Source organism: Macrobrachium rosenbergii, chromosome 41 (assembly GCF_040412425.1).
Source record: "Macrobrachium rosenbergii isolate ZJJX-2024 chromosome 41, ASM4041242v1, whole genome shotgun sequence".
NCBI classification, from domain to species: Eukaryota; Metazoa; Arthropoda; class Malacostraca; order Decapoda; family Palaemonidae; genus Macrobrachium; species Macrobrachium rosenbergii.
Window position 1 is genome coordinate 89,350,654 of NC_089781.1, and position 19,851 is coordinate 89,370,504.

The 19,851-nt window shown below is 39.4% G+C and overlaps 1 protein-coding gene across 3 annotated transcripts in view; it reads right to left on the reverse strand.

The window, feature by feature from the left end:
* Positions 1 to 19,851, reverse strand: part of dlt (codanin-1 like protein dlt) — a 172,670-nt gene that overhangs the window by 24,446 nt on the left and 128,373 nt on the right. For 2 of the 3 annotated variants that reach the window (XM_067084611.1, XM_067084612.1), the window contains 2 exons: positions 9,584 to 9,666; positions 117 to 288 (listed from right to left, as the gene is read on the reverse strand). In XM_067084611.1, the coding sequence (XP_066940712.1) occupies positions 117 to 191 (75 nt within the window). In that variant the 5' untranslated portion in view covers positions 192 to 288; positions 9,584 to 9,666. Of the gene's footprint in view, positions 1 to 116; positions 289 to 9,583; positions 9,667 to 12,493; positions 12,910 to 19,851 lie in introns of those variants that run through there. The other variant, XM_067084610.1, reaches the window with a different exon arrangement.

Here is a 19,851-nt window from a genome sequence, read left to right on the forward strand (position 1 = left end):
CTATTAACTCTTTGATGACAAATTTCATGCTTCTGCAATCAATTAGGAACAGTCTCATACAGTATGTTCAACAGTTCATTCCTTAAACTAAAATAGAATAAAACATAAAAGAATACCTTGTCTGGAGACTCTAAAAACTTCAGCGTTTTTGCTCGTGCCGACGTGTAGTGCTTTCGTGCACGACTTCTCATCCCAGGGTCTTTCCCTGGAGAGACATACTTGATAGCACGTACCAAGCTGGAGCATTTATTTGGAGTCAAACCACCTGTCAGTCCAATCTGGAGAATGCTGCATAAAAAAAGGATAATATCAGACATAATAAATACTACACACCTGACTTGGCAAACAAAAGATATGAAAGAGAAAAAGAGAAACATACTGAGTTGAGTTGGGATTACTTGGGAAGAGGAGCCAACCAACAAAAAATCAAACAAATCAAGACTAATTAATTTGGCATGTATCATTGACAGCTACAACTCATCCTTCTTTTGAAACAAAAAACAAACTTTTATCTCCGATATCTTAAATAAATAAAAAACATTTGGCTGACAGATCAAGCAGCAGAACTTTTGGATCATGGTGAACATTATGGCAAATTATCCAAACAATTCAAAAGAATAATGGAATTTAAAGCTCACATAGCCATTCCAATCATTGTATTAATTTATGAAGACATGACTCAGCAAAAGTTGTATCCACACAGATTAAAAGACATTCTGCTAGGTAAGAAGTTGCCAAGTGGTCACATGACCTAGTTTTCACATACTACATATAATTACACTACAGTGATACCTCAGTACTTATCCTTAGTTGGTTCCAGAAGGCATGACAAGTACCAAACAAATTTTTTCCCATACAAAATAAAGCAAAATGAATTCATTCATACCAGACAATGTCATTTTAAAAGGTATTTTATGCAATGATGGGTTCATATTTTACTCATACAATACAACAGTACATAAAGAAAACAATAATTACATTATACACAAATACATACTGTACAGTCAATTTATTTTACATTTTACTCTTTCAAAAATCATGGCCTTGGCAACACTACCACACGCCATTTATCATTTACCCAGGCCAACAACAATTTTTCCTACTTCCTCGAATGTTTAAGACTTCTGTTTTGTCACAGTTCTGATTCCTTTAACAAAAAGTAGCTTTAGTTTAATCTTTATTTTTTTACGATGGTGATCATAACCTTGTCACACAGTACTCTCTCTCTCTCTCTGATTAAATTCCTTTTCTGTGCACTATTTTCACTACAAGTTTACAATCCCTTATCCAACATTCTAAAAACCAATTTTTTTTTTATGGAGGATAGTGTTATCGTAAGTTTTAAGATCGATGAAGTTTAATGCCATTTAAAGTCCCACTTAATGTGAACATTCATGTGTTTACTGTATATACTCTCTTATCATGCACCTTTCCGAAACAATTTTTAATAGTATTTTAGTAGGATGCATCATACTCGAACTACAAAATATGTGTGACCTGTTGGCCCTGGTTAGGCTGTTACACCTTTGGACCTTGGTTACAACAATAGTAACCATTTCCAGAAATCAAATAATGCACTTGTATTTAAACTTTAAATTAATGCTAATTCTAGTGGAACTGATGTTTTATTTAACATATTCAATTATACTGTGTGTTTTGTCATATCATATATTATAAATCATGAACAGTGCCATCATGCGACACTTGCATTCTGGTAATGTTTACATTCTCAAAAACAGCAGTTGATTACATTGTACAGTTATCATCATTGCCATTAGAGTTAAATAAAAAGTAATTCGGAGGTGCATTTTTTGTAAATTATCAAAGCTGGGTTAAAACTGCAGCTTACCTCTATCTATAAATGTAGTAAATTTTAAATTAAGCAAAGCAGTGATTTTGTCAGTTCCAGATGTTGCTTTCGCCTATTTCAAAACATTTTGCACATCATTTTTTTCATCTGCGGCTTAAATTAAGTATTAAACTCCATTAAGACCTTATCCTGTGTGTGAAAGATTAATAAAAATCACTAGTTGTACTTATGGACGTCACCACTGACAATTGTCATGCAACTCTTTTAAATGTAGGTCATTATGTAATGCAACTGTTTAAGTGTTTTGCATGGCCTAGTAAAATGTAATTACAGTAATAGTAATTAATTATAGTAACTAGCACATGTATGAAGATTTGCATTTAGCAAAATAAGATGATATTTTAATGATAAAATAAAGTTTGTTCATACTTACCCGGCAGATATATATATTAGCTGTAGTCTCCAAGTCCGACAGAATTTCAAAACTCACGGCACACGCAGTGGTAGGTCAGGTGATCTACCATTCCCGCCGCTGGGTGGCGGGTATCAGGAACCATTCCCATTTTCTATTCAGATTTTCTCTTCCACCTGTCTCCTGAGGGGAGGCTGGGAGGGCAATATGAATATATATATCTGCCAGGTAAGTATGAACAAACTTTATTTTATCATTAAAATATCATTTTGTTCATGAGACTTACCTGCCAGATATATATATAGCTGAATACCACCTTTGGAGGGGGTAGAGACAGCCAAGAATTAAAAAAAACCAATTATTGGGATAAAAATTATTTTGGTTCCTTATCTGATTGGGCAGCTGACTGAGTGGTTACTGTCACTGCTAGTCTGCTTCTGCTTTACTAGAGACCCCTTCTGGAGGTAGTGACCTACTAGCTGGCAGAGCCTCTAGATGATCTGTCAAAGGGGCGTGACCACTTACAATGTGACTAGATCATGGGGGCTATCCCTCTTACAAAGAGTGACAAAAACAAGCATTACTAACCACCTAACCAACACCTAAAGCTTGTTAGTTTGCAAAGGATTGGGAAAGACTTCCATCACCCTCTCGACCCAACAACCATAAAAACACACCAATTAAAAACAAGGGATAGGATCAGAGTTAGCCCCTGTCCCCAGGTTGCTGAAGCAGCAATGTATGGTCCCAGAGAAAGCAATTTTCATATGCTACCTAAACATCTTGCCAAGAGAAGTGAGGCAAACGTTGAATTACACGCCAAAATGTGGCACTAAGAATGTCACTGATTACCATATTTTTCTTGAACGCCATGGAGGTAGCAACTGCTCTCACCTCGTGAGCGTTAACTCTCAACAACTTGAAGTTGGAGTCGTCACAACGAGAGTATGCGCCCCTTGATGACGTCCTTAATGAAGAATGCCAGTGCATTCTTTGACATAGGTTTAACTGGTTGCCTCACAGAACACCATAAAATATCCGAGGAACCACCCAGTGTCCTGTGTTCTTTTTAAGGTAGTAATTGAGAGCTCTAACTGGACATAGAACTCCCCTCAGGTTCCTGTCCAATAAGGAAGCTAAACCTTTAATTTCAAAGTGTCTAGGCCAAGGGTTAGAAGATTTATCATTCTTAGCCAAGAACTTGGTTTAAAGAATAGACAGCATTGTGTTCCTTGAAGCCCACATGACGGCCTAAACTTGTATTTCACTTATTCTCTTAGCTGAGAGCAAGGGCAAAGAGGAATGTTTTCCTGGTAACATCCTTAAGAGATGCAGAGTGGAGAGGCTCAAAATTTTTAAACATCAAAAATTTCAGCACTATGTCCAAGTTCCAACTGGGGGAATTAGCTGATGAATTTTGGACGTCTTCAAAAGAGCTTATAAGATCGTGGAGGTCCTTTTGTTAGACAATTCTAATCCTCTGTGTCTGAATACAAGAAAGCATGCTCCGATAACTTTACTTGATAGTCGGAACTGCTATATCGAATTTTTCTCAGGAAGATAAAGGAGAAAATCAGCAACCTGGCTCACAGTGGTACTGGAAGAGGAAATCCCTTCTTCCTACACCAACCTTTGAAGGTTCCTCACTTCGCTAGATATATCCTTTAGATGAAGAACTTCTGGCTCTAGCGATGGCCGTGCCACTTTGGCCAGAAAAACCCCTTCGCTCTGACCAAGTTTCGATAGTCTGAAAGCAGTCAGGTTCAGAGCGGGGAGATTCAAAGATATCTGTTGAAGTGGGTTTGTTTGAGCAGGTCTGCTCTCATAGGAAGGGTCCTCGGAAAATCTACCACCCAGAAGAGAAACCTCTGAGAACCAGTGGTTCAAGGCCAAAACGTGGGCTGAGGGTCATCCTCGTCCCTTGTGAGGCCGCAAACTTTCTTATGACTTCTCCCAGAATTTAGATGGGGAAAAAGGCATAAACATCTATTCCTGTCCAATCCCAGGGAAGAGCTGTCTATTGCAACTGCCCCAGGGTCGAGTACAGATGAGCTTTAGTTAGAGGAGCCTTGCATTTCTTGAGGTTGCAAAATATCCACAAGATGGCGACCCCAAAATTTCCAAAATCTTGGCAAACCTCCTGATGAAGGGTCCATTCTGTGGGCAGGAGTTGATCCTTCCAACAGAGCAGGTCTGCCCTCGAACATTTTCGACCCCTGCAACAAAACTTGTGAGAATCTGAAATGTTGCTGAGCCCATAGGCTCAAAGAATAATCTCTCTTGCAAGGAGAAGGAGGAACAAGTAGTTTTCTTTATAAGCCAGGGCAGAGTGTTGTCTAGAAGTTCACTTGGAAACTTGACCTGAGACAAGGAAGAACTTGATGAGAGCTAAAAGATAGCTGCTGAAAGCTCTTTCTTGTTGATGTGCCAGGACACCTGGTTCCTCTCCCAGGTGCCTAACACTTCCTCTCCTCTAGTGTTGCCCCAACCATGTTGACGACCGAGGCGTCTGAAAACAACACTAGGTTGGGGTTCAGTAACTTGAAGGGAGATCCTTTTGCATAATTTTCGTTGGATCTAGCCACCACCACAGATCCTCTTTATCTTGGAAGAATTGGAACAATTCCTCTGCTCAAGTCCTTGACTTTGTCCCAGTTCTCCAACAAAAAGAACTGAAGAGGCCTGAGATGCAGTTTTCCCAGAAAACAAACTGTCTCCAGCGAGGAAATGGTCCCCAGCAGACTCATCCTTCCTTCACCTAGCATGTTTTCTTTTCCAAGAAAACTGTCAGACTTTTCTATGCAGAAGATCTATTTCTCTTGGGATGGAGACGCTAGAAAAGCAGCTGAATCCATCTGAATTCCCAGGTAAATGGACAGTGAGGGGATCAGCTGCGAACAGACCAGAAGTGGGACTTTCTGTTGCAGAGTCAACTGAAGGTCCTCCAGATAGTCCGCCGGGACTTTCGAATCAACAGTCGTCAGTAGAGTGAGTGATCGACAGGTGCAACTCCAGACAACTGTTTTGATTGACGCTAAAATCGGAGCAAAATGTGGCGCCAACAGCATCTGGTGATATCCCAGGCGGTCACCCATCTAAGTGAAGCCAACGCGCTTAACATTCGCTTAAGATGCGGTGAACACTCAACGTGGGGGTCGTCAAAGAGTCCAAAGCAGAGAGGACCTGAATTGAAAAACTTTTCCCTAGTCCCCAAGACAACCTGAGATACTTTCTTGAACGTGGATGAATGGGGCGTGAAGATAAGTATCTTGCAGATCCAAAGATACCATCCAATCCCTGGATGAAGGGCTGCAAGAATTGAAGAGGTAGTCTCCATCTTGAACTTTTCCTTCCGGACCAAGAAATTCAGACCTGTTGACATCCAGAACGGGTCTCCAGCCTACTGAAAGTTTTGGGACCAGAAACAATCTGTTGTAAAAACCCGGGGAATGGAGGTCAAGACCTGTTCCACTGCTCTCCGCTCAACATTTGTTCCACTGCAGGTCAAAAAATTTTCTGTTTTGACAGGAAGGCAGTTGGGGAAAAAAAACAAAGTTGATGGAGGAGGACTTTCCCTGAAGGGAATAAGGTAACCTCTTCTTAAAATAGGAGGGACCAAACGTCTGCCCCTCTCTCTTTCCAGGCTTGTGCAAAATGAAGCCTGGTTGCAAAGGGAGTCTGGAGATGAAAGGAGTCATTTGGTACCTCTCTTGGAAGTGACATTCCTTCGGGAAAACCTTCTCTCTCTGGTCTTTTGCTCTGAAGGAGGATCTGGACATGGAAGACCCCTTGTTAGGGCAAATATTTAGAGCCTTCTCCTTCTTTTTGTATCATTGAGATCAGGTCTGACCCTCTTCGATGAAGGGTCCTGCAGTTTGAATTTTCAGATAACTTTAGTTTTGAGAAATCTATTTTCACCAAATTTTGAGGTATTTATTTGCTTGCTGTTACAAACAGTTTGATGATTCTGACATAATGAAAAGACCAAAAAAGACCTGAATACTAACCTCTTCTTCAAATGAAGCTAAATGAAAGTGTCAAAACGACGCTCAGGTTGGAACCGTCCCTCGCTTTTTGTCAAGCAAGACAAAACACTGACTCATCTGCCACTGACTGCCCCGCGGGATTCCTGAGTCCTGTTGGCCAAAGTCCACAGAGTTGCCAATCCATAAAGTTGAAGATATTATTATTTCAAGCTAAAAAAATTACCACTTGATAGATGGTCAATTTCATTACATTCCCCGAAAAATGTAATTTGCTGAAGATAGGGTTACTGTTTTGTTTATAAGTCTAACTGATTAGAGAACTTTTAAATAAAACTTTCTGAGAAGATAGTCAGGATATGTAGGCTCCTTGGTCTAAAATATCCCAGAAAATTTGATTTTCCCAATTTTTCAAAGGAGGCTCCTTAAAAAGACAACTGCGAAGGTGGAGAGATCCTTCTTAGGTTGCAAAAGTCTCAGGAAACAGATCCTTAAGAAAAAAGCCAGAGTTGATAATCAGAGGAAGAAGAATCGAAAGAAGTTTCTCTTCATACAAAGGCTGGATCGAAAGAGGATGTTCTTCTGCACAAAGGTCTTGGAGAAGGAGGGGCAGCATGACAAAGCGGGAACTCCAAACTCTTGAATCAGAACCGATAGTAAACCGTTTGGAACACTTCACGATTAGCGTGTCATCCTGCGCAGGGCCATGCTAATCTTCTGAATCGTTCCTCCAAGTAGCATGGCGGAGAGGAAGTACTGGCTAAAGAAGAGAAGGACATCAGATGTTGAAGCGGTAGCCTGGAAGGAGAAGCACTCCTGATGAACAACTGAGAATGGCGCGTCAACACAAGACTTGAAGCCATGACAGGAGAGGGGGTCCGTCCATGGCGTGAGAGCCTTCCAGGAGAGGAGGCTCCGTGGGCGTACTAGAAGAGAGTCGCGCGTGCCGGAAGGTCAGGAGCTTGGAAGCGCGCGGCGCCTGCCCAAAGGAGAAGAGCAGTGGAGCGCCTGGAAGAGAAGCGCGCTCCGATGCGCGACTGGAAAAGGCCAACACCTGCTCGGGAAGACTGGCGCCCTAAACACTCTCTCTAGACGACAGACAAGAAGAAAACTTCTAGAACGTGGAAGCTTGGCAGGAGAAGGTGAAAGTCTGTACCTCTTAACAGGCAGATTCGAATCTTGAAAGGTTAACAGGAGAGCATCATCCTTGTTGCAAACCCAACAAAATCTTTTAGCGTTGGAGATCCAACAAGCTCGGGATAACTGAACCTGGAAGGAAAGGGGCAAAATCTTCTTCCACAGGGGAAGAATCCTTCACCCCTGCTGGAGAGGAGGAGGGGTCGAGAGCTCTCTTCCTGACAACTTTATTCTCTTCTGCAGAGCGAATATCCACGGGCTTTCGAGTCCAAACGCTCTAGAGGAAGAGGACGGAGCCTTCCAGGATCTCTTCAGAGGGCGCGAGTCCAACCGAGCTCCAACCACGAGGCGGGAGGACGTGTCGGAGGACAAGAAACACTTTTTCAGGATGCCGTTTCTGAGCACGATCCCTGGCAGCCTGGGACGCGTCATCAGGATCTGCCGAAGGGACGCCAGATCGTTGGGGATGCTCCATCGTAACTCTCATGCGGCTTTCGACATTCCCCTCCACTGGTCCTGGGAGTTTGGAAGAGGTCCAGGCCTAGAGGCATTATAGGGCCGATCTGACCCCCTCCACAACACTGGGGACACTGCACTAACACTATCGTTTGAACTGCATTACCTTAAGTTTCAAGAGCACGCAGTTGACTTCACACGAGAGCCAGGGAATTACCTTCTGCAGCAACAAACTACAGGGTTAGTACTAAAATTTACCACAGGTTACTAGAAGGGAAAAAGGGACTGTCCATCTAAGGATGCACTTAGGAGGAAGATCTCCTCAGCCTATCACGCTCCAATTTGCTCAGCAGAGGCTTCATATTTCTTCCACTCACCCTCAGACTTCTGGAGGAAGCCTTCCTAACTGATTATCATAGAGCATTGAACAAGCTTCATTCAGATAAGAAGACAAAACCTTCCATTCTTGATCCTCACAATTTTCACCCTCCTGCAGACTCTATTGCTAGAAGAACAATCTTAATTATAAGAAAAGTCAAAGCAAAAGTCAAAAACGGTCCACAAAGAGCGTATGGCAAGTCACACATTCTTGTCGAACACCAAAAACACAACCAAAATATTAACGTGACATCTTAATGAACAATGGCCAAAAGCAAATGACCAAAAACAGTCCACAAGAGAAAATCTGAAAAAAAAATGGATCTGATACCCGCCTCCCACCAAAATCAGGTACTAACCAAAGATCCTCAGCAAGCGAGTTTTGAAAATCAAAGACAGGAGAACCAACAACAGATATTGCAGGTAACCAGCGAACAAAGAAAATCTGATTAGATTTGGTTGAATGGTTCCTATTCTGTTTACCCAGTGTTTTGCATGGCCGGGTATGGTTCATAATCACCTGACCTAGTAATTGCGTACAACAGGCCTTAAGTTTTGAAATTCTGTCGGGAACGTATGAAGACTTTAGCTAAGTATATATTTGACTTAGGCAAAAGTTAAGATGTATAGTAAAGTGAATTATTAATGGAACTGTTGGAAAACGTGACAGACAGAGTAAACCTTGCCTACGATATTTTACCAAAAATGAAGCTCACCCCAGAGCCATTATGTACAGTATGCACTAACATAGCGAAAAAAACAAAAACAAAAAGAGGTTAGGGTGAACTGAGAAGGATTCTGCACTAATTGAGAGCTACTCTGTGACTAATGCTGTATTCTTTGTTTGGTGTGGAAGAGGTATTGTGTCACGGCATCTCGAGACAAACATGTACAGCATTGGGTTGCGCATTGAATGCCAAGATAATGATGAGTACCAAGACAGTTTTTTCTCATCAAAATGCATCAAGTATCGAATTCGACAAGTACCAAGATATCACTGTATCAAGTGGTCAACATATCACTGTATCACTGAAAATCAACTGGTCCTAGCTAGTAAGGACTAGAGTGGTTAAAGATATACAATAAATAATTTCTGAAGAGAAGAGGACAAGTTCCATATAATGACAATGCTAGTTAACATAATAAAATACTTCATTTACTGGAACGAACAAAGACCTCATTTCATAGAATTTAAGGAATTTTCTCTAAAAAATGAGAAGAAAATGGGGGGGGGTTAACACCATATATCAATCATAAATGGCTATTATACTATAATGTTTTATATCTTCTTAATTCAGAGTTCTTTTTCCTTTTACCATTTATTAAATACAATATATATTTTGAAAAAAAAAAAAATCATTTATGAAATTTAATATTATACAGTATATTCTAATGAAAGCAACTCACCTGCTGGACTGATCCCGAAGGAAATTTAAAAACACTGGAATAAATTCTATGCGCTGTGATGAAACATCTCCCAGGATTCCTTTCTGAAAAACAAGAAACTTATAAAAATTGTATTCCACTCTATTACCAAGCTAAGAGAATAAAATTAATAAAGTTTAAAACATCTCACTGAACTTGAACAATTCCTTAAATTTGCCAGTACCTATCATAAAGCAGAGGGTTACAAGATTTAGTTATAATGAACACCTGGTTTATGGGAAACATTATCAATGCCTCTTATCTTTATCATATAAAACCTCATTTCATCATATTCACTCCCCACTAGCTTTCTCATACACCAGTAAACATCCACAACCAGTTCTACTAATTCATAGTACAAGTATTGTACCTTTTTCCTCTTGTCTTATTAATTTGGGAAAGAACTTTGCTTATCCCATTTTCATTGATGGCAAACAATGTTACAATATTGTAACAGTGAATCAATTATTGCACAATACTACATTACTTTTCCTCACATGTTCCTTGCACACAACAATACATTCAGCTAGAGGTTTTACAGTCTTGAAGTCTATTAGCAACTGCTAGACTGGATATAGCATTGCCATCAAACTGGACTGGATATGCATTGCCAACAGTGTATATGATACCTTTGTTTGAAGAGTCAGAATAATATTATGCCAATCAATTTTTAGGTACTGAGACATACTACTTTAAGACATACAGTTTTATGTTAATTTGTCCATTTTGGGATTTTACTACACATTTTATACACAAATTACTTCAGATACAATAAAAAGTATTTAAAGTGAGAAACTGTTAGACATCTGTTTTGACAGTACAAATATTAATTTCTTATATTTTTTATTCATACTGTATGGATGCTTTAAGGCCTAAAGCATGCATGAAATATACAAGATTCCAGACAATTTGTATTTTTTCTTGATAAACAAATCACAGCCTTTTAAACAGAAATTTTTGCAGATCAGGCTGGATTTTGTTGTCTTAGTAAAAAGGTGGTTTATGGTGGCAGGTGGGTGAGTGGCAATGTTCTGCACCATTCAGTTGTCAGTAACTAGTAACTTTTTCCATTGCAACAGCATATGAGCCCAGAATATAGCCAAAGGAAAGGTGACAGGTTACTGCCAGGTTAGCAGGCATAAATTAACCACTTTAATGACCATTTCTAGCTTGTTCCAGGAAGGCTCTAGGTAAAAGGCTCTGGTTTGCATTTTGTAAGAACAAACCTAGCTTTGACTGTGATTTTTATGGTATACAATTGTTACTGGGGAGGGAACAAATTACAAAACCATGTGGTTTTCCTAACCATGTTGCAAAAACACAAGTAATATAGGCTATGGGGAGCCAAAAAGTACCAAATGTTTCATGCCTTGGGCAAATAATTCCAGTTGTCTTCCTAGGCTATATCTTCATGCTTAACTTTGTAGACTTAATATAGGATGGGTCAATTCCTGCTGGGTATCCAACTGACTCTTGTCATTCTTAAAAAAGGGTACGTTGCCTAGAGAAAGATTAAGCTATGCATAAGGTAAATGAGAGTTTTCGTATGTAACGAGAAGGAAACACAAACGGTAATGTAAAAAAAATTGGCAAGCATAATAAGGCTGTGAGAAACGTAACCCAATAATGGTAAAACTGCAAAAAAAGCTTTACACAACTCCCAAAATAAACTATGTTCCTAAGTGAAACCCATTACAGGAGAAAAATTTGACCTCATGATGTCATATCTGCTTCAATTATTTTTCAGAACTTTTGATAAACTTTACTGATAAACCGACATCCCTGTTTTCAAAAAACAATCAGTGTTTCTCGAAATGTCTTCTGTTAATGCAGGTTTCATGGAGCCAGTGTAGACAGAGGGATCAGGTGGTCAGGCCTAGGCTACCCCTTCACTGTAGTAGGCATTTCAGAGGGAATAAGACCAAACCAGACCTACCTTTGCCTAACCTTACCTAGGATGCCATGCCCCTAATGGGCCAGGAGGGCTTTGCCTCCCTGGACCCTCCCCACAAGTAAGCTGCGACCCCTTTGTCTGCATATTACTCAATTACTATGTGAAATAGCAAAGGTAGGTTGACTTAGTCTGGAGTTTGCTTTTATAAATTTTGAATGAAAAATGAAACTGCATCGGATTCAACGGTTGAATTTTTACAGTCACACACACACACAAAGTTAAGGAACAGAATGGAATACAAAAGTTAGGTCAAAGGCCAAACACTGGGACCTATGAAGTCATTTAGTGCTGGACGGGAAATTAACAGTAAGAGGGTTTTAAAGGTGCACCAGGAGGCAGGAGGAAAACCTGGGTTGCGCTATGAAACAATTCTTAGGAGAAGATGGAAAGTAAGATGGACGAAAGAAAATATGAACAGAGGTATAGTAAAAGGAATGAAACATAAAGAGGTTGCAGCTAGTGGCCGAGAGGATGCTGCAAGGACCCTAAAGTAATGCCTACAGGGTGCACTGACGGCACTAACACCCTAAGGGGCACAAAGTTAAGTACCACACACCTATGAATGGACTAGGCTACGTTGGGTAGCCTAGTTAATGGAGCCAGGAGTGTATTTGGGGAATGCAAATGGAAAAACGTCGATGTTTTAATACTAATTTGGACTAAGTCCCAACAAGTGAAAGCAAAACCGTGGCATCCTAGCCTAAATTACACACATGGGTTAGCCTTGTCGACTTTCAATACATTTGGCATGACCTACAACCAGGCTAAAACGGTCTTTGTCTGGCCTATACCCGACGGTAGGTTAATAGTTCTGGCAACGATAGCCTCTGAATGATTCTCTGGCTACGAATGGCTAGTCTTCCCTGGCATAAGGCCCAAGCGTAAGCATATGATCATCCCGAGGATACCTGAGCAAAACAGTCTGGGCCTATACTAACCACTGGCAAACCATCTAACCACTCGATAAGCATTTGGGGCACGACCTGGCCCCCGAGGAGCAATTCCAACACCGTTGACATCTTCCATTCACTTCTGTTCACTCCACATGAACGGCAAACAACGAAGAACAGCGACGTTCTACATAACAAGACGTTCAAACGGTGCACAATAACAGCTGATCGGAGGAGCTGGTCAGCCAGGGCTTGCGTTACTAAACGAACTCGCCGGTCGTCTTCTCTTGGAACAAAACCAACATTTTTCTTGACTGACTGTGACCTGCTTTCATTGTGTTTTATTTCTTACAATGGATAAGAGTTATTTTGATATCAAATTCCTGTTTTAGTAGTATTCTAAGCTATAAGGTGCGGCCCGATTAGACTTCGACTTGAAAACATGTGGTTATGTGGTGACACCCAGCTGCCAATGATGTTGCACTTTTACGTCTCTATTAAAGAGATTAACTAAAATATTCCCCAATTGTAATTCAGCATGTCATATAAAAATGTTCACTGAAGTGTGCAGTTTATTTCTATTTGATAATGAATTCATCTTTATATAAGATAACGTTGTTTTACTGCTGAATGAAAATGGAATGACAACGAAGGTTAAATCTTTTTCTGAAAAGCAACTATACGACGGCAAGATGAAATTTTATTGATCACTAGAGCTTGGAAGATATATAAAACATAAAACAGTATGGTTATAGAATTGCATTGATACGTGAAAAAAGATGCTAAAGGTAGTACTAATGACGCCAGTCCCATACAAATATAAACTTCTTAAGACAGCTGACATAAGACTATATTATTTGACTTCAAAACCGGTTATTCGAGGTCTAGGATTGAATGAACAAATACTGCTTATGAGGAATAATGTTTTTCCTATAACATTCCGTTAGCAATACGGTCAAGTTTGGTCAGAGCTTCGACTCAGGACAAAGATTTAATCGATCAAAACTTGGGTCATCCAATTGCGCTTCGGGAATACTGAACAGTTTTAGAGAGAGGAATGTTGTTTTTTATTCACTGAAATTAGGGAAGAAGATGTACATAAAATAGGCAAAGGACTTACAAGAGCAATATGAAGTATAGAAATGGCCAGTTACTCGAGATTTCCTATACAGATGCGATCGATTTTAACAAGACAAATTTCTTGTGCTTACATATATATCGTCAGTAACATTCGCGTTTTTTTACGCATTTCACATAAACAAGCGCTTACATTTAGATACATGGGCAATTATAAATGCAAGGAGTCAAGGTGCAATAAAAACAAAATTCCACTTGTAAGTTGTTCCAGGGACTAAAAAGATGAGAGATTTTATACAGATATTTAAGGACTAAAAAGATGGGAGATTTTATATATATATTTAAGAAGAAATGAAAGGTATATCTATTCAAGAGCAATTAATGCACGAATAAACAGGCTTTCAAGGTAATTATCAACTGTAACAAGTTAATGGGGCCTGACAGAAAGGCATCAATATATATATATATATATATATATATATATATATATATATATATATATATATATATATATATATATATATAATTATATATATATACATCTACATACTGTATATTTATATGTTTATATGAAAAAGCATAATAAGCATTATTTGGTGAATTAACGTTAAGATGCATTACCGGTGGTCCCCTGTCCTTCAAGCGCTTACCCTACGAACACAGTTGCGAGCAATCACGTGGTTCCTGGTTCCTAAGCGCTCGTTCCACACACACACACAGTCACACAGTTGCAGGCACACTACACCGTTCGTGTTATCTGCTGAGCTATTTAACCTGAAACAGTTTTCTCTGTAGCTCATCTCTTTCATACTGTTATTACATTAATCAAACTGACAATGAATTCTTTTGTTATTTACAATTTTAATCGTTAGCTTAACTTTATTTAATGTTTCATCAGTCTGTTTATTTTAATCTTTGAACGTTACGCTCTTCTGCAACAAGAACCCCAAAAAGTTAGAGATGTTTCTAAACTCATTTTTTCTTTACCGAATATTGCCAATAAATTTCTACTTTATTTCTTCTCTCGTCTCTTCCAAGTGCTTTCAATCTCTTGCTTAATTTTTATTTTTAATTACTCTTTTAATGTTTTTTTTTAGTACTCTCTCATTCCTTTCATCTCTATGCTGTATTTATTACATGTGGTTGCTATGCTTTTTGTCCAGCGAATTAGTAGTAGTATTAGTAGTAAGCGGGATTTGTCTTTGAAACGGCTCCATTCCATAAGGGCCTCTTAGTTGATCATCTATGAGGAGCTTTATAAGGCAAGATGTTTCTTCTTCTTCTTTAATTTACTGAGCACTGCCGTCAGCAGACGTGCTAAGGGAAAATATACTTAAATGACCACATCCAAAGGCAAAATAGAACGAGCCAGGGAGTCGTTTCAAGAACATATCTTTACTACTACTACTACTACTACTACTACTACTACTACTACTACTACTACTACACACGAGAACTGTGCACTGGGAGACTAAAATGGTAAAATTCCAGTCCTTTATGTTCTACAATTAAAATTAAGGAAAGGAAAAATATTCAAAATCGGAAAGAAAACAAAAGCAGAAAAACAAGACCTAGAATCCAGTATGGAAAAGACGAAAATGGATTTTGCAGTAATCAATGGTACCATAAGTTCGTAACCGGTGGTACCATAACTTAGTAACCAGAGGTACCATAAGTTAGTAACCAGTGGTACCATATGTATCGTGATAGAACCGTAGAAATAGAATTTAAAATAACAAAAGAATATGTACGGGAAGAGATAAGCTTTAGATGCCATGGATTTGGGGATCATGTTGACGAGTGAGTGAGCGAATGAGTGAATGAATGAATGAATGAATGAATGAATCATGAGCTCTAAAGGTGAAACTGGGAGAAAACTCCACTGAGAAGTAATGGTTAGAGAGGTTAGACAGCAAGATGGAAGAAACGAAGCGAGACTGGGGGTAAAGTAAAATGCTAGAAAGTGGGGGGGGGGGTTGCAGCTAGGGGCCGAAGGGACGCTGAAAACACCCTCTAGTAATGCCTACAGTGCACCAAGTGGGGTGCACTGACGTCACTTACCCACTACCGGGCTCGCAGAGAAATCAGATGAGGTGGAAGAATCTCTCTGGAGAAACGGAAACCGTGAGTAAACTCATGAGTAATATGCAGGGCCCAAGCTTTGGGGTGGGGAAAGGCTACCATGCCTACTTTCCAGGGGCCCAGCAGTCTGAAGGGCCCGTGACAGCAGCTTATTTATTTGAACTTTTCTTTTTGGAGAATAAACAAAATCAAAGGATGAAGGATGCTCAAAGGGCCCATGCTCCCATAACAATACTATTATTATTATTATTATTATTATTTATTTTTTTTTTTTTTAATTCTTATTAACTGATGATCAACTATATTTTTGGTACTTCCACTTACTCTTGCAATAAATTCCTACAAAGTAATTGAGTTTGATATATTCCTAATATTTAATTTAAGCCTGTAGCTGAACACTTGAATTGTGTGAGGCCTGGGATGGAGGTGATGGCGTAAGGCTCCCAGGGGTAGAGGGAAAGTGCGGGAGGGGCCCAGTTTTTATTCAAGTACCGTGGCCTGAAAGGGTGATGCTTAGCCCCTGGTAACATGGCTCTAAAAGCAGAGGGGAAAAATACTGTGCAGATTGAGAAAGAAGAGTGCTCCGGTTCTAAAGCCAATTGACCCCACAGAGATTCGTGAAAATCCTGTAGAATGCACAATGCAGTCAAAAGATGGTCACTTCCTTATTGAGTTTTCCAACTGAAAACAGCTAAAGGACCCAAAAAGTACGAGCTTGGAGAAAAGCGGGGAAACGAGCATCAAGGATGACGGAAAGGGAAGAAAAGCAGATTTCAACGGTCACAAAATGTTTTAAAAGATAACGAACACAATTATAATATGGAATATATATAAAAAAACAAGAACAAAACGCTAAAATATCTGATAAAATATGAAAAAGACCCTAAAAAGATTGAAACCAGAAGAAATTAATCATTGCATCACTAAATGCTTACAGGTAAGAAGGAACACAAAGATATGCTATGTGTAGGCTACCTGGTAAGTATGGCAATGTCTCTGATAGTTACTATGTAATACAGATCTTTAAATGCCAGAATATCTAGACAGAAGCACGACTGTATACAGCAGAACTTGTATGCCCAAGGTCTGGGAGATACCTTGACTTGAGAGACATTAATTCATCAGACAAAATTTATATTTTGCCGAGGCCCTCATGTCATGGACAGAGATCCATCATCTGTTTAGATACCAATATAACAGCAAGATGAATCAATATATTTACCCAGAATCATGAAAAGAAGAGATAACCTCTGCGTAGGTCTAAACATATTACTCTAAATCATACTAGAACTACAGAGAAGAATAATCATGGTTGAAAACAATTTATTACGAAGAACTATAATTAAGTTGTTTATTCTTGAACATTCAATGGCTGGGAAACAAAACTGTAAGTAAGAAAACGTATTGAATGTAATCAGATTACTACGTCAAAACTGACCAGATTTCTACATCACTCCTCACAGATACTTGGCTGAGAAGGTACATGAAATATCGATAAAAATAAAACAATTAAGTAATACCGACTACATATGAATATAGCATCATATATTAAGGGTAGAAAAAACTCTGGTGTGTGTAGTTTTTCTCGGAAACCAACCAGAAAATGTAAAGCTTTAGAACGGATGTAAATATAATACACTTGAATACACTTACACAGAAATGTCTTACAAAAATTGTTATGGTGAAAACAGAAGACACTTGTGAAAATATGATGCAAGATCCGTACACGTCCATCCGTTTTACTTTTCTTGAAAAGTAAAATCAAAACAAGTAAAGGACTTGAAGAAATCAAGTATCGAAAGTAGCCTATAAATACACGTGGGAACATGGACAAACAAAGATTAATGGAGCCTAGATGTAACAAAGACACTGGTAAAAGAATCCACGATTACAGGGCTCCCAGTTTCTTTTTAATCAGTAGGTTGCACCAAGAACTAAAACTGTGAAAATTAAAGTCTTTCAAAAAGAAAATAGTTATTCAAAAACAGCTGTGACACGGAAGAGAAAGTTATTCAAGAAAGCCATACACTATGACAAATAAATAAAGGCAATGCCACGAAGGAAAGTGAAACGACGGAGTGGTGCTAGGCCTTTCGACTTACTGTCCTTTGCTTAGCAGCCTTAGTAGACTGCAGTAAGTCGAATGGCCTAGTACGTCACCTAGCACTCGGTTGTTTCACTTTCCTTGTGGCATTGCCTTTATATCTATATTCATCACGTTCCATATTTTCGTTATTCAGTTATACACTGTGACAAATAAGTGTGTTCCGGCGGAAAGAACCAATGAGACCCATAGGGAAGGTCTCCAGAAATTAACACAGATGATGCCGACAATGACTATAGCCAGCTCAGTCCCACAACTGAAGGTAAACTGTTTTCTTGAATGGAATGGAATGGAATATAGTGTTTAGGCCAACGGCCAAGAGTTGGGACCTATGAGGTCATTCAGCGCTGAAAGGGAAATTGAGAGTAGGTAAGTTTGAAAGGTGTAGCAGCAGGAATACCTCGCAGTTTCACTATGAAACAATTGTTAGGAGAGGGTGGATAGCAAGTTGGAAGAAAGATCATATGAATGGAGGTACAGTAAAAAGAATGAAAGGGGTTGCAGCTCGGGGCCAAACGGACGCTGCAAAAAAGCTTTTTTTTTTTCCTTTAATTTTAATCGTTTATTTTTGTTTTTATTTATTTTTTATTCTTAATTACTTTTTAGGCATTTTTATTTAGTTTTTATTTTACTAACGCCTACAGTTCACCCCGTGAGGTGTACTGACGTCACTAGCCCCCTACGGAGAAACTATTTTCTTGAAAAGAAGTGAATGCCATGGCTGATCGAACGGACTGACTCTCGAGTTCACGATTTTCACACGGTATTTACAGGAATGCAAAGCCTGATGTAAACTAAGAGGAAGAGAGAGAGAGAGAGAGAGAGAGAGAGAGAGAGAGAGAGAGAGAGAGAGAGAGAGAGAGAGGAGACGGTATACAATCAAGTGTCTCCCAGGAGCAATGTCCAAAGTAATATCAGCAGGTCCAGCAGAGAGCTTAATCATTTACTAGGCATAATGATTTTGATCCTACTCTGTCATTAGGAAAAATGTATGAAAATTGACGTGGAACTTGCTCATAGGCTAAGTACATACGTCCCAGAAACACCAAACCAGCTTCTTAGAAACAGATGTTACTGGCCTTATGAGACAATCCTTCTATGATATGCTAATTTTACTTCTACGTTCAAAATACAAATCAAACGGGAAGATCCAGTTTCTAAATGATCAAACATTATGCTTGAGAAGAAAGGCTATAAGATAAAGAAGCAAGAAGAAAACTGGTAGTAAAAGCAATGTAGCAAATCAAGTTTCGTTTGAACCATTTAGTATTGCTGTACAGACCTACAAGGTGCACTGTAGGCATGACTCAGGGTTCATTGCAGCGTTCCTTCGGTCCCTAGCTGCAACCCCTTTCATTCCTTTTTACTATACCTCCATTCATGCTCTCTTTCTTCCATCTTGCTATCCAACCTCTCTTAACACTTGTTTCATAGTGCAACAGCAAGGTTTTCCTCCTTATACACCTTTCAAACCTTTCTACTCCCAATTTCCGCTTCAGAACTGAATGACTTCATAGGTCCCAGCGATTGGCCTTTGGCCTAAATTCTTTATTCCATTGCACAGACCTACATTCTCAGACCCACATAAAATTAAGTGAGGATGAAGACGAGCTCAGGAAAAGAACTAATTTAACCATTTTTGATGAGGAAAATGATCTACATGTGGATGGACAGGGAAATGGGACAGGTGAAAGAGGTCATTAATGGACAAAATGAAGGCATTGGGAAAAGAACCACTTCAGAAAGGGGTGATGCAGCACCACAGCCTACAACAGACACAGACAGCTTAACCCGAAACGTGAAGTGAGTGTAGACACATGCAATGAACTCACCAGCAGATTGTTTGGTAAATAAGATCTCAAGCCAGACTGAGAGTTGCGTATTTGAGACACCAAGTTCAGAAATCACGTGTGATTACTCAACATTCCTCAGAGAGAATGAAACAAGTGTTAGAGATCACCTGTCCGTCTTGCCTTACAAAATCTAAACTGACAATGGTCAAGACGACTGCAAAAATACAAATGGCTCAGGATATTTCAAAGACTTTATTTGTAGTCGAAGTGAGAATGATAAGATGACAGAGGGATTAGAGAAGCCGTACCTCTTAGGAACCGGCTGTATATTGAACATGGGTGCATCTCAA